The sequence below is a fragment of the Pectinophora gossypiella genome, chromosome 6 (genome assembly GCF_024362695.1).
Source record: "Pectinophora gossypiella chromosome 6, ilPecGoss1.1, whole genome shotgun sequence".
NCBI lineage: Eukaryota > Metazoa > Arthropoda > Insecta > Lepidoptera > Gelechiidae > Pectinophora > Pectinophora gossypiella.
The window spans coordinates 1,134,572-1,151,200 of NC_065409.1; the positions used below are offsets into that span (position 1 = coordinate 1,134,572).

The 16,629-nt window shown below is 36.0% G+C and overlaps 1 protein-coding gene across 1 annotated transcript in view; it reads left to right on the forward strand.

Moving 5' to 3' along the window:
* The window catches only part of LOC126367298 (disintegrin and metalloproteinase domain-containing protein 11), a 371,689-nt gene that overhangs the window by 14,674 nt on the left and 340,386 nt on the right, over positions 1-16,629 (forward strand). The window contains exon 2 of the mRNA XM_050010750.1: positions 16,026-16,174. Within this exon, the coding sequence (XP_049866707.1) occupies positions 16,139-16,174 (36 nt within the window). The 5' untranslated portion in view covers positions 16,026-16,138. The remainder of the gene's footprint in view (positions 1-16,025; positions 16,175-16,629) is intronic.

Genomic DNA, 16,629 nt, shown 5'->3' on the forward strand with positions numbered 1-16,629 from the left:
AATAGACCCAAAACACTTAAATGGTTGACTAAAGGGATTAAACTTTCTTGTAAACGCAAACGCACACTTTATAATAAATACAGATCGACAGCCACCGACAAAAATAAACATAAGAAAATGTATCAGGACTATACAACCATGTTAAAAAAATGTATGTTATTATCACAGCGAATAAATAATAAAAGATATATACAAAATCATAAAAGCAAATGCATGGCTACTTGGAAAATAATAAATACAACAGTAAACATTACACAAAAGAATGATATTAATAAAATCACCTATAATGATGAAGTTTATACAGAGCCTAATGACATTTGTAATAATTTGAATAATTATTTTATTGACAAAACAAATAATAGTTATCTAAACCAAGACTTCAAATTGATCAATAGTAATATAAATTCAATTTTTATTTGCCCAGTAACTTATGAAGAAACGTTAAAGATCATTATGTCGCTTAAAAATAGTAAATGTAGTGGGTATGATGAAATATCTTCTATAGTGCTTAAATCATGTGCAAAATATATTAGTGGCCCTCTAACTTATTTGATAAACCTATCATTTCAACAAGGTGTTTTTCCGGAAAAATTAAAAATATCTATAGTAAAACCAGTATTTAAACAAGGACTTAAAGATAGCCCAGAAAACTATAGACCGATCACCATAGTCCCAATCTTATCAAAAATCTTCGAAAAAGCCATGCATAACAGGTTAAGCGATTTCCTTCTTAAGCACAATGTTTTACACACTGATCAATACGGATTTAGAAAGGGCAGGTCTACAACCCTTGCTTGTTTTGAATTTGTTAAAAATGTAATTGAAGGGATTAATAAAAATAAACTAACATATGCAATATTGTTGGATATGAGTAAAGCTTTTGATTTTGTCTGTCATAAAAGACTGCTAAATAAGCTACAGCTTTACGGGGTAAGAGGTAAAGCGCACGATTGGTTGATGAGTTGTTTGGATAATAGAAAACAGTCCACAGAAATCTACAGATTCTGTAAAACAAACAGGAATACTATTGTTAGAGTTAGATATCGTTCTGTATTTGCAAAAAATAATAATTTGGGAGTTCCCCAGGGGAGTATTCTCGGACCGCTGCTGTTTATTACTTATATAAATGACCTGCCACTCTGTACCAAACATAAAACAATCCTTTTTGCTGATGATACGACGCTTATTGTTGAATGTGATAAAAATAAGGCAGATGAAACTTTAAATAATGTACTCTCAGATATTACTGAATGGATGGACAAAAATAATTTAAGACTAAACATTAAAAAAACTAAATTAATCCAACTACACTCGTGTCAAGCTAAAACACAACCTGTTGAAGTTAAATATAGCATGAATAAAATTGATCTAGTAGATACTACAAAATTTTTAGGCATAAATATTGATAAACATCTCAATTGGAAAATACATATAGTGGAGATTTGTGCAAAACTGAATAGATTTGTGTTTGCTCTAAAGAGATTATCACAAACTGTCTCCAAAGATTCAGCTCTCGTCGCTTACCATGGATACGTGGCCTCAGTTCTGAATTATGGCCTCTTAGTATGGGGAAACAGTGTTGAAATTGAAAGTGTACTAAAACTACAAAAACGATGTATACGTGCAATATGTAGAGTCGGATTTAGAGAAAGTTGCAGGCCTTTATTCAAACAATTAAATATCTTGCCAGTCCCATGTGCTTACATCAGAGCAGCATGCTGTTTTGTTAGGGAGTATCCTTATTACTTTAAAAAATACAGTGACGTCCACCAGAGACAAAATAGGTCATGTTTTGCTAATGTACTACATCAACCACAGACTCCAACCAACATGCATAAAAGAAATGCATCAAATATGTGCATTGAATTATATAATAATCTGCCAAATGAATTGAAAATACTAACTGGAAACAAGTTCAAGAATAACTTAACGAAATGGCTTATGGACAAATGTTACTATAATTTGAAGGAATATTTTGAACATAAAAATAAATAAATTTTGTAATTTTTTAATAATAAGTATATTTTCTATAATTTTCTTTCAATGTACCATTTCTTTATTTTTTATTTTCTTATGTATATTTGTACGCCTGCATGCAGGCCGAACACATCACAACATTGTTATTTAAATTATTTTACCACCTTTTTTGTATTCTATGTGTTCTCGCAAATAAATTGATTTGATCTGATTTGATTTGATTCGAAACACCAATGTCTTAATAATGTTCTTATCAGAATTACTCCCGAGACCATGCACACAAGGTATTTTCCCTCTCAGTATACCTATCTTACACACCACCGAAACGCTCAAAGCCCGTTCGAGCAATCGGTTGAATCTCAGAGCGATTTGTAAGTGGAAGCCACGAAATGCCACTCAAACGTCGTGAACCGGCTGACTTCACTGTTTTGTGGGGATTTCGGCTGGCTTCGTGGTTCCTATCAGATGTTCTGGAGTGTATTATGTACGAGTATGTATGCTCTAATAGTCAAGGTATGTACTGCCGCAAACATAACATCTGACCCGTGCGAATTAGGTAAATACCTCGCTAGGTATGTATTGTTACTTTGTAGACTCGTGTGTATTCATAATCATAATCATTTATTGCAAGTCACAGTTTTACACAGTTTTATTTAGTGTGTAATGTAGTTAATTGTGTAACTATAGTGTGATTAGTGTAACGGGGATAGTGTAAATCAAATTGTACTGGTTGCGTTGGAAGAGCGAGGCATTCCCATCACAAGTGTCATCTGACTACTTTAAGGGAAGCCCCTGTAACTTGTTTGTTATAGATTTACAGAAATGAAACCCTTTTTATTTTTTTTATTTTATTTTTATAACAAAATATAGCATACCTATTCCAATTCAGATTCAAGTTATCTTTATTCAGTGGCTAGCAAAGTTACACTTTGAATCGTCAATATTACATAACGAACGTCTGATCCGCCTAAAACTACTGCAGCTTCTCACAACCTGTAAAACCGGGGAAAAGAAGCTGCAAGAAAAACCTCGGTATAGGGCCCTAGACGTTCTTAAAAAAGAGAACATTAAATATTGTTATACAATTTAGTAATTTAGCTGCCTAATATCATTAATGAAATTTAATGTTCATAACCCCTAAAGAGACGAAAGAACTATAAGTTATCAACTATATAAACTGCAATCAATCTGGATTTAAATATCTATAACCTATGGCTTTTTCAAGGCAAGAGTGCACAGATTATGGTCAAATACTTACTAATTAAAGCACATAATAACGGGTTCTTACCGCGTTAAAACAATGTATAAAACAAAAAAATATTATGTAAGTACGATTATAAGAATCTAAAATTGATATTATGAACCCTACCGTACTTGTCAGCTAATCGTCGAAATTGCTAGTTTTTTATCGCAGGGGATTGTATCGCCAATAGCTTGGTGTCTCGAAATATTTTATCAAAGGTAACAATATATCAAAACAAACTAAAGCGCCACAAAAAGGCATTGTAATATTGAATTAATTATTCACAAAACGTTGCAAAAACCTATTGTTTCACTAAAAGTGCAAACTCACGTTGTTAACAATATTTTTCGGGAATTAAATGACAAAAGATTATTATGGATGGGCTTTGTTGGCTGTTTTCACATAGTTCGGTGCTGACGTTTGCGGTTTAAACTACCATATCATGAAAGAAGATACATACATACATAATTTCACGCCCGTAATCCTTAATCTACCATTATAGAAGGAAAAATTGAAGGGAAAAGAGGAAGGGGTAGACCTAGGATAACATTTATGAAACAAATAAAAGAGAAGGTGCAGGTCATGTCGTATCGGGAGGTGAAGGTTTTGGCGGGAAGAAGAGAGGATTGGCGATTACTCCACCGACAAAAGCGCAGCTCTTATAGTAGAGAGAGAGAGAATCCTTAATGGTATGGTCAGAGCCTCAGGTATAACCGTGTATAAAAGCAGTTAGTTTTTTATTACTTATTATTATTTGAAAGGTGAAGGTTTCGAGCTGAAATCGTTTAGTGCGGTGGTATATCCACAATATAAGGATGAAATGCCTGCCGACGCCTAGTTGTCCGTAGATGGAATGGAGTGGGTGGAATTAACTGCCTTTGCCCAACTTAGAATAAGTTTATCCTGTAAATGTTTTGTAAATTTATGTGCAATAAAGTGTTTTATTATTATTATTAATTAACTCTTGTAGTGTATCCTATAAAGACCAACAGACAAGCTACCTTTCGCCTGTGGTCTAGATTTTGGAGTCAACTGACTTTGACTTTGACTTGTGGACATAGGGTATCTATAGATAAATGAGTTCCATCATTCTTTCCAAACTTGAGATTGCCAAAACAATTCCAACAACCTGACAACTTCTAAACAATTTACGTAACAATATAACAACGTTACCTACTTGTTATGCACACGTGTATGTGTTGTTATTTAAGGCAAACATTTCGGTAACAAAGTGGTTTTTCACGGCGTTTGCGGTCGCGGCGTAATTAATATACAATAATGCCTCCCCTTTGAACAGGGGCGGAGTCAGGTGTCTAAGGTTCTTGATTATATTGAAATACAATGGTAAAAAATCGAGTTCTAATCAATTTGTTAAAAATCCGCGTTACATATGAAGTCGCCCACTAAATATTTACGGCCTTTTCTACATAGAAAATATCATTTATAACATTTTAGCACCGTAAATACTCCTTCAGTCTTTGTTCGGAGTAAACTGGCGCAGTCTAATGAAACGATTCAGGCGAGTAGACTACAAAAATATATGAAAGTGTAAAGTCGCCGCAGCTTACATACATGTTAAGAGGACGACTTTCCACGTAGGCAAAAAACCTTCTTCTTCCTTGCGCTATCCCACTTTAGGTGGGGTCGGCTCTCCTAATTTTGCGGCGCCATGACATTCTGTCTAGGGTTGTTGGGTCGGGTAAATTTTCATGTTTGAGTAATCGGGACATGCTGATCCACCAAGTGTAAGGAGGCAAAAAAACCAATACGCCTTAACGGAATCTGATATTGAATTAATCCTTTTCTAAATCCATCCCTTTACATAGGCATTATGACAATAAATCACCCGTGATAACGACTTGTAAATTTGTACATACATGAATGCGTAATATAGGAGTTAAAAGGGTTTAAAACGTTATAACCCGTTATCCTTCGCCACGTCATATTGAACGGGTATTAATTTTACGAAAGACTCCCTTAATTATAATCATTTCGTCATAAGTAGGTCACAAACATTATCGAGCTTTTGAAAATCACAATATATTAATGTCAAATCACGCTTTTGTATATATTACTTGCGATATTACCTCTACAAAGAAAATTCACTTGCTCTGAGTCAAAAGCAACGCAGCAATATTTCAGAATAATCTTACAGAAAGGTGAGGAAAAGATTATTACTTACCTTGTATACTGTCTCTGTGGTCTAGTTGTTTGAGCGTTGGCTCACGATCTGGAAGTCCAGGTTCAATTCCCTATGCGAACATTGTCGAAATCACTTTGTGAGACTGTCCTTTGTTTGGTAACGACTTTACAGGCTTGATTCACCTGATTGCCTGAAAAAATAAGATGATTCAGTGCTTCGGAGGGCATGTTAAGCCGTTGGTCCCGGATATTGGCCGTCAAAATGCCTCCACCAACCCGCAGTGGAGCAGCGTGGTGGAGTATGATCTATACCCCCTCCGGTGGATTGAGGGGAGGCCTGTGCCCAATAATGTATATTGTACCTACAACGTAAGAGAGAGGGAGACAGGCAGAAATATACCGCAAGATAGAAAGAAAGATATGGAACAGTTATAAGATTTCTCAACTTATTAGGTACTAGCGACCCGCCCCGGCTTCGCGAGGAAAAAAATTAAATTATTTACGACATCACATTATAAACCTCAAAAATAACAGTATTTCTCCACTATTTAATGGATGTTATTATACATATAAACCTTCCTCTTGAATCACTCTATCTATTAAAAAAACCGCATCATAATCCGTTGAAAAGTTTTAAAGATTAAAGCGTACATAGGGATATAGGGACAGAAAAAGCGACTTTGTTTTGTACTATGTAGTGATGCACGGACTTTTATCTAATAAATAAGTACAAATAACTCGAAACCTACATCTATAGGAGCACCACACCCGCACACTACATTTCTACGTACCGATGTTTCTATAATTCATTTGCAACTCGGAAGCGTTCTGTTTCCAAACAAATGAGTAATGGTTCCGTACTCTTTGTTTGTTCGTTGAAGTTTTAATATTATATATATATATAGCTTTGTACATATAAGGGGTGCCGCAAGACACGCATCTGAGACATTTCCCTGTATCGTTAATTAAGCAATTCATCAAAACTCAAGTTGGTGGCAACAAAACCCATTGTAAGTTTCTAAACGCACCTAGGAAACTGCCCAGTTTACACAGACCCCTCATGTTTTGTCCCACTTACGGATTTAGTATGAGCATTTTGGTGTTGTACGTCTTGCGATGAGTCAAGTTATTTTGGTCCTATGCCCGCAACGCTTTGGAAGTGTAAGCTCTTTTGATGTATGTGTGTATTTTTGGAAAACACAGTCTGTTTAAAGTTAAATTACCTGGTGATGGGTTTTTATAGAACACTAACGTTGGAATTAAAGAAAAAAGAAGAAGACAGAGAGTTGGATCAAAAAAGGTGAACGTCGTGTCTTATAAGAAAATGAAGTAATTGGCCTTTGATAAACGAGAGTGGATAATGCTACACCGATAAGAGCGTGGCTCTTAAATTAATGAGCGGATGAAGGATTAGAATGGAGATATGGAGTACATATTCTTGTACGCAACCATTTTACAAGCTTGCTTAATTAAAACATTGACACACATTTTAATTTACAAAATGGATTTATTTTTTAAAGTATCCACTCTGAACTGCGCGCGTGTACGAAACGATTAATGAAAGCAAGATAAGTATGTCAGGATTGAAGCAAATGGAATTGCAGTCTTTGTTTATCCCGGTGGGATATAGGCGTGAATTTCGTATTTCTTTAAAGATTTTGTTTATTTATTTATTTATTCAATTCAATTCACAATATAAGCATACAGCTAACGCCCAAGCACTTATATGTTAGCCAAAAAGGATGCATTAAATTTTACATTAACATAGGTTTTTTAATACTGCTTTCGATCCTTAATAAAATTTATGATTAAGGAACACGTTTGATTTACGTGAAAGCAAGAAATGGCACATTCGAAATTCTAGAATATTCTTCTAGAACTTTATTTTAATTGAGTACTTACTCAGAAAAGAAAACTCAATATAATTTGGTTAGGATAAGACATTAAGATGATCCGTGCTTCTGAAGGCACGTTAAGACGTTGGTCCCGGTTACTACTTACGTGATGTAAGTACATAGTCGTTACATGAGTTTTAGGGGCCTTGGACGGATTAATAATAACCCAAAACCCATTGTAAGTTTCTAAACGCACCTAAGAGAACTGCCCAGACCTCTCATGTTATGTCCCACTTACGGCTTTAGTATGATAATTTTGGTGCTGCATGTCTTGTAATGAGTCAAGTTATTTTGGTCCTATGCCCGCTACACTTTGTAAGTGTATGGATTTATTTTTTAATATAAATATATTAAATTGAGCCGCCAAAGGCCCCTGAGAAATGACTCATGGAACTATGTATGTACATCGCGTAAGTAGTAACCGGGACCAACGGCTGATAAGGTTGGTAATCCATCTCACAACCCACACGATAGAAAAAGCCAAAGTAAAATCAAAGAACAAAAGTACAGTCACTGAGCCCCGCGAATTATTTGTAAACAGTGGTGAAATTATGAAACATTAGTTGTCATAATTATAAAATGTAGGTTTTTGTAGGTGTTTTTTTTTGTCTATCACAAAAACGACATGTAACCAGGGGCCATGTAAAATGGCCAAATCAAAGCAAATCATTAAAGAAAGCAATATTGCTACTTGACATTTGTTTGCATATTGCGCACTTACTTTTATATGCGCAAATGTCAAATTGCAACATTGCTTTCTTAAAGGAGTTGCTTCGATGTGGCAATTTTAACCACCCAGGTCCTAAGTGCAACCAGTTAATTTATTACTTTGCAAGAAACTGATTGGACTTTTGCATCTTAAAGTACATCCAGTTAATAAAACTTGAATTCAATGCCAAAAAATAAAAAGCAAACTTGAATTTACATTTAGAACAAAACAATAACAGGTCATCAAAAAAGCGAAGCAAGTTAGTGGGGGCGCGGTAAACAGAGCATAAGAGGCAGTGCAATTTGGGGCGGCAGTCGCCAAGTAATACGCAGTCATTGTGGAGCAGTTACTGGAGCATGATGCACAGGAATGCCGGGAACACTGTTCTATACCCTGTTGTATAGGCTACAATTTCGCATACCTATTTGATGATTTTCTTGGAGAAAAGTGTTTCAATACAATAAGTATTTATTTATTTACCCTCTGTGGTATAGTGGTTAGAGCGCTAAGCTCACGATCTGTTTATGTATATATTAATTTACATTTCACGGTATTACAACACAGAAGCATCAATGTGCCCTGAAACTTTCACAATAAAATAAACAGAATTAAGTAGGTACAAATAAGGTAACCCCGATTCCTGCAGACACCTCCTAATTTTACTTTAAGTTATACCTGTCATTTTATATCCGCCGAAAAGGAAAGGGACGGATGATTGACAGCTCTTAATTTAAGGAAGAATGAGTAAATGAATGAATAACCCGGCGAATCAAAAAGGTATCTCGCTGGTAAGCAAACCGTTTGACGTGTGCTGTCAACATAATTCTGTCGGGTTATTGGCCAATGAAAAATTTTTGACGGTTGTTTTAGATTTGTGCTTAAAATTGACGAGTGTTCTATAAAATTCAATGCTTGTCGATTACCCGTCCCATTCCTTTTCGGCGGATAAGAAAATGACAGATATAACTTAAAATAAAATTAGATGGTGTTTACAGGAATTAGCACCTATGTATATACATTGTTTTAAGTTTACGCGGTTATTATCATAATTAAAACACATAATAACGGGTTCTTACCGCGTTTAAATGGGGATATGAGACTCCCGATATTTCGACACTGTTGCAAGTGCCATGATCACGGGATGACTGATGATCATCCCGTGATCATGATCGTGTTTTAATCACCTATGTATAATTAAAAAAAGAGTAAACAATATTCTCATAATTTCACAAATGCAGCTCCTGCCTTATTTATAGATTGACGTGGCCCTTGTCGATCTATGTACGGTGGTGTATGATGGTGTAATACATTATTATTACCATATCTACTTCGTTATAGTGAATCGGGGATTTTTTTTACGCGTCGAACGCCATGCCACTCGCCGCTGTCGTACCAATGCTGGATTGCGTTCTCCTATGTTTCGTATTGTTAATGATTATAATAATTATTTTAGTGATATTGATATAGTGGCTACACGAGTCGGTGAGTTTAAAAAGCAATTACTAACCATCCTCCAAAATGAATGACTGCACTAAGAATGTCAACGCTTTATTGTTATTGGTCCACTTATTTCGATTTGGCTCTTCCACTACGAGACGTTAAAATATTTTTAATATTAGTTGTGGTTATCGGTGTTGGTTTCACAATTACCCACTATCATGTATATAAGTATAAGTTAACAATTTTGATTGTGATACTGTTTGATGACCCAAATAAAGAGAAAAAAAAAAATGACTGTCACCACGTGGCTGACAATGTACTTTCCACTGGGGCCACTTTCCCAGATGTAGAAGGTGCTGTGTGAGAACTGAGAGATCACACATTTCAGGCTGTATCTTTTTAATTATTTCACTACAAACTTCAGGACACAGTTCTACATTTGTTTTACAACTCCTACTAAAACCTGCAATATTCCATTCGCGAATTTGCGAGGTGATCTCTCAGTGCACACACACATTCAAAAATGTGAGAATTGTCCAAATATCTAAAGACGTTTTTCGCGAATATTGTCTAAAAGTAATTAAAAAATAATTGAACGCTAAAAACTATTTTTTTCAGCCTTTTTTTGTTAGAAATGAGAGAATTCCATAATACCTGTATGGCAACCCTGCCTTTACTATTTTACATAGTAATGTAGCAAGTGTATTTAATAAAGTTAAACTTCAGTGTTAATATTTAAATTTTAAACGGTCCGGCAATATAGTTGATTCGAAATTTAAAATGTAATTCACTTGACCACCACAATTAATCGATACTCGAACGCAATCGAGAACTCGATGAAACGTCGATTCAGTGCCAACTCTCGTTAACCGTCAGCCGTTCTTTATTTGAAAATTTAAATTTGAAATCGGAATTCCATATGCATAATTAATAATATTATTTTGCTAAGTTTCTCCAAATGACAATTTATATTAATTTGTTGCGCAATTCAATAGAAGCTTAATTTGATATTGTCATGGTGATATTTTGTATCAATAATTTATATAATCCATTATCAATATATGCAATCAGAATAATTTTGCGGTGGAAATGAGAACATTGAAGAGTACATATGAGTTGCATGATATTGAAAGATAGAAAAGGATAGCCTTATAAAGGAGAGTTGTGGTGTGAAAGAAAATGTATTGACGAGAATTGAAAAAAAAATAAATGTTTAGATACTTTGGACATGTAGATAATAATCTCAATAAGCAAAGCAAAATATGTATGTCAATATCTAAACTAATATTTTTCTATCGTGTGGATTGTGAGTGTTACTAACCTTAAGAACCCTGGTGTCAGGGTTTTGTTATTGAGCCGCCCCTGATAAAGGCCCCAACATAACATAACAAATACTTTATTGCACAAACAGGAAAAAACAAAATACAAAACAAAAGAGAAATAGAATGAGTACAATAGGCGGCCTTATTGCCCCAAGTATGTATGTCTAAAAAAACCAAAAAATCTTTTCTCCATGAATAACTAAGTACTAAAAACCATTCCTTCCCAAAAGGTTTTAAAATCTAAAGGAAATCCGGGGCGATTCTACAGCGGTAACAAAATAGCACTTGTAGTAAACCGGGTATAAACCCGGGCCTTCCACCGTAAACCGGCTTTATGACTTTCCGCACCACAACGGTCGTCTGGATTGAAACTCATTTAGCTCATAAGTGCTCGAGAATGGATAGAATTAACATTTATATCAGACTTTGGAGAGCTTGAAAGATTTGAAGACTATCGAGGACACTATGTTTTCTATATCTACCTATCATAGCGGTGTTGTTGCCTGGAAGAAATTGTTCAGAGCAATAAGGCCGCCCATTTATCATCCCCCTAGCATTATCCCGTTTTCCACAGGGTCCGTTTACCTAATGTGAAGATTAGACAGGTCCGGTTTTTTACAGAAACGACGGCATGTCTGACCTTTTAACCAAAAATGACCTGACAACCAAATTTTTTCGTATATTATTAATATAATCGTAAGAATTTCGTGGTTAATTTTGCTGTAAATAATTGTAGAAAATGGAATCATTTATTCAACATAATAATCGTGGATAAACTTGTTGAAGGTCAATTTAACATTTTTGAACCTACGTCATTTCGCAAGGTGTTATGATTGAAGAGAAGAATTGACTTAGAAACTGCATCTGCATCACATCTTTTAAATCAATGTGGGTATATATTACAAGTTATTAAATAACTAGAGGAACCAGGCACTTTTACACACTTTTATCATTTAAGTTAATCATATTATAATAAGATTTTTGCATAAAGTAAGCTTCACATGATCTTTACAATTATATGACAAATGCAAAAGTTGTTGTGTCTTTATATTTTTGTAAACTTCGAGCTCTTTCAGTTGCTATTGAAACCAAAGTCGCGCCGAGCCGCGGTTTTTCCTGCAGCTTCTTTTCCTTGGCTATATACAGGTTGTGAGAAGCTGCAGTAGTTTTAGGCGGATGAGACGTTCGCTATGTAAAAAAATGACGATTCAAAGTGTAACTATGTTACTTATTGAATAATGATATTTTTGAATTTGAATTTGAAAGAACTTCACAGCAACTTCTCATCCGAAGAGCCACATGTGTATCGCGCGCAATCCGCAAGTTGTCGACCCCTGCGCTAGGAATATGATGATGAGATATTTTAAGTTACATCTCCCAACCACTCTTACATTGAAGCGTTATAGTTTACGAGTGAACTATTGAACGTCGTAAAAAGCGAAGTAAAAACTACACTCATAACATTTTATAGGAATACGTCTTTATATTGAAAGCAATGCACTTATAAGATTTATGGACGGTTGCAAGCCGATAACCGTAAGGTTACCGATGGCTTTGCAGTTGTGCATTTTATCGACTGAGTTAGAATGCAATTTTTTCTTACTTAACTATGTAATATGGTCACTGTCTGAAAATAATTGATATATTTAGAACCCTGATTGTAATTTGTATTATGTACAGTCACGAGTATCAATATGCTTTCATTGTGGTACCATGTCACATGATTTTTTTTTTGTTGACAAATTGCACTGTAAGTCTCACTAAATGTCAAAATATATGTTAGTGCTTTTATAGTATTAATGAATTTCTAGATTATAATAACTAAACTTTGACATTGTTACATACATACATACATAAACTCACGCCCGTAATCCCTAATGGGGTGGGCAGAGCCACAAGTAATCAAAGACAACTTGCAGCCACTGTTGATACGAAGTCCAAAGATGGATATGATGAACCTTATGGTGATAAGGGATCAGCCTATCGCCCATAACATTAGACATTGTTAATTATAGTTTTATTATTATTTTATTTTATGATTGATTTTTATTATATAATTCTTATTTAATTGTAGATGCATGTGTAGCACAATAGCATAAATTTGCATGCTTATTTGTAAGCTGAAAACACGGACTATTGTATACAATAACATCTGTAAACACTGTTTTCTGGCAAATAAATTATTCTATTCTATTCTATGCGACAGAGTCGTAAAGTGGGTACATAATATTGCTCATGACTGTACTATCATGTTTTTACAAACCTATCGCGCTAACGTACATATTTGACACTAGTCAAAGGTAACTCTTCGCCCCGCGCCGATACGTATCGAGAGCCGAGCTAGATTTACCTCACCCCCTCTGGCCGGTAAGCCACTAAGGAGTAAGTAGATGCGCGCGCAGATTGTCTGTCTCGCTCGCACCTACGTGGTCAGGCAGCACGCGGTAATAGTGAGATTTTTGTTTTTGTTGATGGAGTGTCCGAAGCGTGACTTAGTGAGACTTTGTTTCGATTTGTCAAATTAGACATAGATTCTAGTAACTTCCTAATATAAAAAAAATAAAAATCGGTGAACGTGTCCATTTCACATCCAAGCATAATCCATTCGAATTATTCGATAATTTTGGATTCAATTTTGCTTAGCTGTCAAATACATAATGCACACACGACACGTTCACAGCATGTTTATTTTTTATTTCATGCGGTAATTATTTGTTAGTATCAGTAATTATGTTAGTGACACCGCACAGAATACTGTTAAAGGCCACATCAAAACAATTCATCTAAAAAGCAATATTGCAATTTGTCATAACATATAAAAGTAAGTTCGCAATGCAAACAAATGTCAAATAGCAATATTTCTTTTTTAGATGAACTGCTTTGATGTGGCCTTTTTAATTCCCCTGAGGGGGATGATTCATTTCATAAATCTGAGTTAATATCGTGTGGAATTTTACATCGTATTCTAAGTATTCGTTACGGTGTCACTAACACACTGTGTAAGAATATAAAGAACGTAAAAAAAAAGAAGATACTTCCCGGACATCGGGTGCCGGAGTTTATTATTTCCTATTCGGTTGTTGCCTAATTAATTATTATTTAGATTGACAGGTCAGCGTTCTGTGATCGACAGGCAGAATGTGCTGATTCCGTGGCGTCATACGATATTTGGGTCATACTAGGCTTGTGTTATATAATAATATAAACAGGGATAATTGGGAGTAGATATTTGTGTTATTCTTATGAGTCCAGAAGGGCGCAGGCTTGTGACGAGGCGAGTCCACGAGTTCGAGCGACAGAGTATAGCAGACCTCGACGCGAACGACCTCCGTGGTCCAGTGGTTGAGCGCTGGGCTCACGATCTGAAGGTCCCGGATTCGATTCCCAGTGGAGACATATCACAAGAATTACTTTTTGGTCTCTAGTTTGGTTAGGACATTACTGTAAGATGATCCGCCGAAAGGCTCGTTAAGCTGTTGGTCCCGGTTACTGCTTGCTGATGAAAGTAAGCAGACGGTACATGAGCCATGTCTGGGGCCTTTGGCGGCTCAATAGTAACCCTGACACCAGGGTTGATGGGGTTGGTGCTCCACCTCAGAACCCAGACGATAGAAGAAGAAGACTAGACTACGTCTTCTTCTCAAACAAATATAGTTGGCGCTGTTCAGATTTTAGGTGACGATTACCTTTTTTCTTATCGCTTGGGGAACATTTAATAACTAGAGGAACTATGCCTGTATGTATTTAAATTAAGCCTCTGGTACCAAGTATGTCTACAAGTTGTATTCTGGAGACTGACTAAAAAAAAGCCAGTGAAACAAATACAGTTTAGTACCTATTAAACTTAATCAGGTAGATATAAATCCATCCAATTACTTTAGAATTACCATGAGTCTGTCTTGTTTATAAACTTGCTACCGCACAAATAAATCTCTTGACCAAATTTAAATTTCCTGCTGGCTCAAACAAACTCTTTGTAACTCCCAAATTGAATATATTACGATAATTTCGAGACTCCGGACTTTCGAGATCAACGGCTCAACAAACCTTGTTGGCCTTTCAGTTTTGATTAAGTTTGTTTATTGAATTTTAATGGCCTGGTCGCTCTGCTGTCGTCCAATGTGGTGTGTTTATTGGAGTTCAATTATGCGTTGCTAACTGGTTGATATAATAGATAGATAATCAAAATAATAATATTATTTTTTTCATCTATACTAGTGTAAATAATAAGATAGTAAAAAAACATACATGAAGAGCCCAGTTGGTAGAACGCTTTCCTCTCACTTTGAGGTCGCATGTACGAATCCAGCACAGACCTAAACCTCTGACTGTCGAATTTGTTTTCAAATTCACGTTTGGATCATAAATGATGATCACGTGCTCAGCGGTAAAGGAAAACACCGCGAGTAAACCCACATTCCCGAGAAATGCATTTTCGGAGCTATGTGACCTAACCTGTATTGGGCTGGTTTTCCCTTCGCGGGTTGGAAGGTCAGACAGGCAGTCGGTTCTGTAAACAACCGAACCTGTCAAATCTTCAGGTTAGGTAAGCGGAACCTGTGAAAAACGGGATAATGTTAGGGAGATGATGAGTAAAAGAAACATACATAAATGGCCTATATACGTCCTACTGTTGGGTACAAGCTACCCCTCGATCAACAGGAGGGGGTACAAAGTATACTTTATATCTATAAAGTGTGATTTTTCAAGCAAACCGCACTGGAGCAGCGCTGCGAAAACTTCTAAAAAACTGGCTAGTTGATGAGGAATTTTATGTCTTGAATGAATATTTTCAACAACAATGATATTTGACTAATGTTTATGTGACTAATTATTAGGTACTTACTTAATTCCTCGATGCTTAATACTGACATTATTTTTAATATTGTACGTCCGACATGGACATGCTGTTGAGATAATTTTTATAGATTTAATTTTATAAGTTAATTTGACACCTGCATGTATGTACCTACACAGATTCACAATAAAATTCAATTCAATTTTTTTTCTAAATGTTTCTTGTTTCTTGCGGGTTATGCTAGGGGAATCTATGTTTATCTCTCTTTATTTAAGAGCTGCGCTCATGTCGGTGGAGTAATCGCCATTACTCCATAGATAGGGCGTGTAGAACGGTGGTTGCCCCAATCGCCTTCCGTTCCGCAGTACACCGACCAATTTCTCAATCGGTGATGTTCTAGCTAGAGCCCTACCAGAATCCAATTCCTCGGCCTCCAACCAGTACTGATACCGAGAATGTATGAATGTATGTTTGTATTAAACGTTTTTTTCTTCCGCAGGTGAAGTGGAGCGGCTGCTACGCGAGTACCGTCAGAACCAGGAACTGGTGCGGAACATCGGCGCGCACTACTACCAGATCATATACCCCGTGCAGCTGCGACACCACGAGAAGATGGGCATCTCCACTCGGGAGGTCAACACGCAGAAGGTAAGTTGATTTATTTACTTTTTATTATGATTATCACGTGCCCAGCGGTGAAGGAAAACATTGTGAGGAAAATATTCCAAAGCAAAACTTTTTGGGAGGTATGTGACCTATTCTGTATTGTGCTGGTTTATCCGTCGTGTCTTAGAAGGCAGTTGCTTCTGTAAAACACCGGACCTGTCAAATCTTCAGGTTAGGGAAGCCGACCCTGTGAAAAGAGGATAACTTTAGGGAGATTATGGAGATTAATATGTGGCCAGGTCAAGAGTTCTCTTAACCGGCGACCATCAAGGAAGTCTTTGATGAGAGTGGAAAAGCGAAAGTGGTGTGTCTGAACTGTAATAAGTGGAATTCCATGGGCTCTGCCTACCCCAATGGGAAATAGGCATGATCATATGTGTGTACTAATAACAATAAACAACTACTCCAAAGCCACATACACCTAAACCATATAGCGT